This window comes from Macaca nemestrina, chromosome X, assembly GCF_043159975.1.
Source record: "Macaca nemestrina isolate mMacNem1 chromosome X, mMacNem.hap1, whole genome shotgun sequence".
Taxonomy (NCBI): Eukaryota; Metazoa; Chordata; class Mammalia; order Primates; family Cercopithecidae; genus Macaca; species Macaca nemestrina.
In genome coordinates this window covers 138,655,646-138,661,645 of record NC_092145.1, presented here as the reverse complement: position 1 = coordinate 138,661,645, position 6,000 = coordinate 138,655,646, and the positions used below count along the sequence as shown (strand labels likewise).

Genomic DNA, 6,000 nt, shown 5'->3' with positions numbered 1-6,000 from the left:
CAAGGCAGGTGAAGGCTACTTCAGCTAGGAACTCACGGCCACTATTCAATGTGAGTGGGGACGCTGAAAGTTGTGAAGAGATTGGGAGGAGGAAGGAAAGAGGAAAGGAGTGAGTCCTGGTGTCGTGCTTGGGTGACTGTCCTCTCGCTGTGCACAGGAAGCTTTGTCAAGCTGCAGACATGCCATGTATGGCAAAGATCCCATCTCCCATCTATCCATTTGTGATTTTCCCATGCCACCTGAGGCCATTCCTTGGTTTCAGTGTCCTTATTTGTAAAACAGAGTTAAAATACCTTTGCTATCAAGTATGTAGATTTACCATGAGGTTAAAGCAAATGTTCTATGCCTATATGAAGTATCATTGTCAGCTGAGCATTTAGAAGGAATAATTAGGGCTTAGCATGTGAGGTTCCTGAAGCTGAAGCTGGTTGTTTGTTGTTTGTTGTTGTTGTTGTTTTGAGACGGAGTCTTGCTCCGTTGCCCAGGCTGGAGTGCAGTAGTGCGATCTCAGCTCACTGCAACCTCTGCCTCCTGGGTTCCAGCTAGTCTCCTGCCTCAGCCTCCCAAGTAGCTGGGATTACAGGCATCTGCGACCTCGCCCGGCTAATTTTTAAACTTTTAGTAGAGTTGGGGTTTCACCATGTTGGCCAGGCTGATCTCGAACTCCTGACCTCAGGTGATCCACCCACCTTGGCCTTTTGGTTTTTTTTGAGACACAGTTTCATTCTGTCACCCAGGCTGGAGTGCAGTGGCGCCATCTCAGATCACTGCAACCTCCACTTCCCGGGTCCAAGCGATTTTTGTGCCTCAGCCTCCTGAGTAGCTGGGATTACAGTCACGCACCACCACACCTGGCCATTTTTTTGTATTTTTAGTAGAGATGGGGTTTCACCACATTGGCCAGGCTGATCTCGAACTCCTGACTTAGAGTGATCTGCCCACCTTAGCCTCCCAAAGTGTTGGGATTACAGGTGTGAGCCACCACTTCTGGCCCTGAAGCTGGTTTTTTGTTTTGTTTTGTTTTTGTTGTTGTTGTTGTTGTTGTTGTTTTCGAGACAGAGTCTTGCTCTGCTACCCAGACGGGAGTTCAGTGGCATGATCTCAGCTCACTGCAACCCGCCTCCTGGGTTCAAGCAATTCTCCTGCCTCAGCCTCCTCAGTAGCTGGGATTACAGGCGCCTGCCACCACACCCAGCTATTTTTTGTATTTTTAGTAGAGACGGGGTTTCACCATGTTGGCCAGGCTGGTTTCGAACTCCTGACCGTGTGATCCACCCGTCTTGGCCTCCCAAAGTACTGGGATTACAGGCGTGAGCCACCGTGCCCGGCTGAAGCTGGTTTTTAAGAGTTAGTGGCTAGGGCTAACTTGGATGATTTGTATTGCTCTTATTTCTCCCTTTCACTGTGAAGGGTCAGGAAATGTCGATGCTGGAGCTGCAACATTGAACATGGTTCCTGACCTTGTGGAGTTCATGGTCTAAGATGTATTCTAGAGTCAAGTCCAAAAACTCTTGGGAGAATCTCATACTAGGGGCCAAAGGCCTGCTAAGATGTGTTATGGAATAACAGCAACAAAGTAACATCAACAACCAATGAGCACAGGATAACTACAACACACCATGATGTCATAACTTGGACAAAGACATGATCCCCTGACTTTGGTGCAACATGAAATGAGCAGAAAGTAAGGTATGTTATGGAATAAGCCCCAAAACTTGAGAGAATTCCATGCTAAGGGCTTAAGCCCTGACCAAGACAAGCCAGACAGGATCACGAATGTGTGGCCGTGTTATACTGAGCTCATCAGCACCTGCTGAGCTCCTGTGTCACCTCTAAAGCCATGTGCACAAGTTTTGCATTGAGATAATTGCTCTACCGGTTTCTAGGTATAGTTGAATTCTCTACCCCCACTCCCACTGCCCTATGACCTCCAGCAAAACAAAAGCAGGTAGGTAGTAATTGTGTTGTGAATTAATGATATCTATATCTTTAGATGATAAAATCTATATCATTTCAATGGTAGCATTGGAATATCAGTTGCCCTTCCCCATGAAGAAAGCACATTGTTATTGTTTAAATCATTATCATAATAAAAAAATCAAAGACCCAGTCATTCATCAGTCTTTCCAGTGAAGTCAACTGCCTTTGTTTTTTGTTTGTTTATTTTTGAGACAGGGTCTCTGTCACCCAGGCTGGAGTGCAGTGATGAGATCTGGCTCACTGCAACCTCCACCATCCAGGCTCAAGCGATTCTCCCACCTCTGCCTCCTGAGTAGCTGGGACTACAGGTGCTCACCAACATGCCCGGCTAATTTTTGTGTTTTTAGTACAAACAAGGTTTGGCCTTGTTGGCCAGGCTGGTCTCGAACTCCTGGCCTCAAGCAATCCCCCTGCCTTAGCCTCCCAAAGTGCTGAGATTACAGCCGTGGGCCACCACGCCCGGCCTGAAACCAATTGCCTTTGAATTCATCCTGGGGAATCTGCTGAAGTGGACACTTTATGTAAACACAAAAACATCCTAATGAATGGCTGCCTCAGTAGGAGTGGCAGACAAAACACATGGTGCACTTTTCATCAAAAACATGCAAGGAAAAAATTTTTCATCATATCTTTTGTAGTTGCTAATAAACTTAATTCACGCACTTGTGTTTTTTTGTGGGTTTTTTTTTTTTTTTTTTTTTTTTGTACAATTCTTAGTACCACAAAGAGGAAGTGCTTTTTCTCCTTCCTTTAAGAAAAAGTTCCAGTTCAAACCATCAGCCTCTGTAGGTTGTCTTAATTGCTACTTTGCACTGCACTGGACTATGACTGATTTTTGGCACATGCTATCATACACAAAGTTCCTAAAATAAAATGCTCCAGGATATCCTAGGAACTCTTAGAAGGCTTTAAAAAGGGACTCACACACTGAAAGAATATCTTTGATGAAGACAATTCAGGCAAGCAGAATGATTCTTGCAACAGAATTACATGATTAATTGAGAACCTGAAGTGGGTCCGGTGAATCCTGGCCACCTAACTTATCATGATTTGGGGGAGTTTCACGAGAATCCAGTTTTGATAAAACAATTGTTTTTTCCTCCCCAAGTGACTATACATTTAAATAGCTAAAACATCTGTTCAGCAACATAGTAAAACATGTATACTCGGAACGCTTGAGAGAAAAGCCTGCCAAACAATCGGTTGAGAGAGAGTTTGCTGAGGGAGAGCACCAAGATAAAGCAACGTTGTTTGTTTTGTCTAGTCAGGGGGAAAGCCAAGGCAACCAATATTTTGGTTTTTATAATTTTCATTTGTGAAGAATTATTTGAGAAAGGGTGGCGAGGGGAGATTTCCTGACGGGAGTTTTTTAAGCTGTCCATTAGTAGAAGAGCAAGAGAGCCTTGGATGTCAACGCCTCACTCTTGAGACCAGCCACCAAACCACGAAAAGTGACTTTCCTCTCGTGTGCTCTCTACGGCCCTTCTGATGGAAGCAGAAACAGGGAGCAGCGTGGAGACTGGAAAGAAGGCCAACAGAGGCACTCGAATTGCCCTGGTTGTGTTTGTCGGTGGCACCCTAGTTCTGGGCACGATCTTGTTTCTAGGTAAGTGGAGTGCAGGAGGCCGGGGGAACTGGGTGTGTGTCGAGAAGTTTCCTTGTGCTTTATTGTAGCAAAACTTGTCATAACACAGGTATAGGGCTGTTTGCCTGCGTTCGTAGGTGGTGCATCTTTAGTTTCTATCAAATATGCAAATGATAAAGAAGCCTTTTTTAAGGAGCCTAAATAAATAAATACACCCAAGTACCAAATGTATAGTCCAGAAGGCAAAGTGGGTGTAAGTGGCTTCGAGTAGCTGGCTGATTCTGTTGCATTGGGCGGAAAAATTTTTATGTGGTACATTTAGCAAAATAAGTGTTTATGAATTCATAGTCACATAGTTTCATTTATATTTTGAGGAAAGACTTTACATTGTGATGAAAATCATGCTGGAGTGTCTTTCCATTTGACTTTTATTAATGTTTGCTTGAACGAATCATGAAATTTAATTCACAAAACACAAATCAGTCCTTTAAAGTGTACTTTTAATGATATTCTTCAATTCCTTTCTTATCCAGTGACTCTGCTATGCAATTTGCTTTACAAATTAATATGAAGGAAAACAGAGGTTTTTCCCCCAGGATTTGAAAGATATTGTGATTCAGTTATTTTAATGACTCTTGGTGAGAATGATGTACCCAGAGAGTATATAGGATGATAGAAGTGTATTCCTATGAAAAAGAATCAAATATCTTGGAAAGGAGTGAAGGATTTTCTAAAATTCTAGGCTTGCTGAACCCTTGACTATTACCATTTTAATTTTTCTCATACAACCCGTAATACTTCATTAGCTTGAACGTTATGTAGGAATGAGGAGATTCTAGGTGCAGTTTGAAATGTAGCAAACCTGGAAACCTTCCTTGGCATATACAGGATGCAGGAGGCCATGTTTATTTTGGCAGGGGTAAACCAGTAATTAAAAGAGGTAGGGTTGTGTGGTTGAAAACTCTGCTAAAATGAGCAAACCATCTTTCCCTGTTTTCTGTGGCTGAAGATTTAGGAAATTAGATGGGTTTATTGCTTTCTGGTAAAGCTAAATCTCCTACTCCTGCAACTGAATCTGTGGCTCTTGAAAACTCTTGTGAGATTTCTCAGTACTTCGGGTTCAGATAAGTGTCCTCTGCTGAAATTCAAAATGAGAGGGAAAATTCTATGGGCCATGCCAAAAGACTACATGCTATGTGGAACGTGACTGCAAGGTTAGGTTTTGCAAATGCTCCCAAACTTAAAAATCCAAATAATTATTTTTTATGTAAAAATACGTACTCTTTTTAACGATATTACCACTGCATGAAACTTTTACAAAGCTCTACTTTTATGATTACATCCTGAGGCCGTGGCATATCCGTTGAAAGATTCTCCATGGCAGCAAATCTTTGTTCTTTCAGAGAAAATTATTCTTAGGAAACAGTGTCGATGTTCTTAGAGCAAAGTAAAATTCATCAAGCCAGACACTAGTATTATGGATAAGGAGGCCTGCATAACATATGAAAGAGAACTTTCCTGCGTGCCCAGTAACCTGGCTCTCACCTTGACTTTCTAAGAGGAGCTCAAATGATGTTAGAGAATAAGGGCAAACTAAGGCTGTGGCCTCTACAACTTTGCTTCTCAAAATGGGGTCTGTGGACCAGCAGCATCAGCATCACTGGAGAGTTTGAGCTCCACCCCAGACCCGCTGATCCACAATCTGCATTTTCACAAGACCCCCAGGGGATTGTTCGCAAATACAGGTTTGAGAAGCATTGCTTCAGGTGACCACATCTATTTGGATGTATACATTCAGGGATACTTCTTTTTGTTAAATATTTCTGCGCTATTTTAGAATCACCCCCTTACCCCCTCTCCCCATCCCTCTCCTCAACTCTGCCACCCACCTCCACTCTGCACCCAGGCAAAGCGCTTGTCTGACAAGCTCCAGGGACCTGTCCGGCAATGCTCTTCATGACAATATTCTAGTTAGGGTCGTCTTCTCTTCAGGGGGCTTCCTGGTTGACTTTGTGGTATATTTCTCTGCCTGTCCACATTCACTTACATGCCTGCAATTTCTAGCATCCCTTCTTACCTCGTCTTTGTATCTGAGGCTCCGGGATAATCTTTTCTCGAAACCTTAGTGCTTCTATAGTAAGAGTGATTGCCAGTGGCCTTGCGGTGGCTTCAGAGAAGCTACAGGGCACCGGAATGGAAAACATATATGCCTGTAACCAGTTTATTTATTTCCAAGTGTCCTTTCTTCTTCTCTTTCCCTCTCTTTCCTCCCCACAATCTGTTTCTCAGATGCACTGGCCCGCAAACTTTTTCTGTCAAGGGTCAGATAGTAAATATGTTCGACTCTGTGGGCCATACGGCCTCTTGCAACTATTCAATTCTGTTGTTGTTGCACAAAAGCAGCCACGGACAGTATGTACGCAAATGGGCATGGC

The 6,000-nt window shown here is 43.4% G+C and overlaps 1 protein-coding gene across 2 annotated transcripts in view; it reads left to right on the top strand.

The window, feature by feature from the left end:
• The first annotated feature begins 2,727 nt into the window (after positions 1-2,727).
• Positions 2,728-6,000, top strand: part of LOC105478221 (phosphate regulating endopeptidase X-linked) — a 222,883-nt gene continuing 219,610 nt past the window's right edge. The window contains exon 1 of one of the 2 annotated variants that reach the window (XM_011735348.3): positions 2,728-3,586. In XM_011735348.3, coding sequence (XP_011733650.1) covers positions 3,469-3,586 — 118 coding nt within the window. In that variant the 5' untranslated portion in view covers positions 2,728-3,468. The remainder of the gene's footprint in view (positions 3,587-6,000) is intronic. The other variant, XM_011735347.3, reaches the window with a different exon arrangement.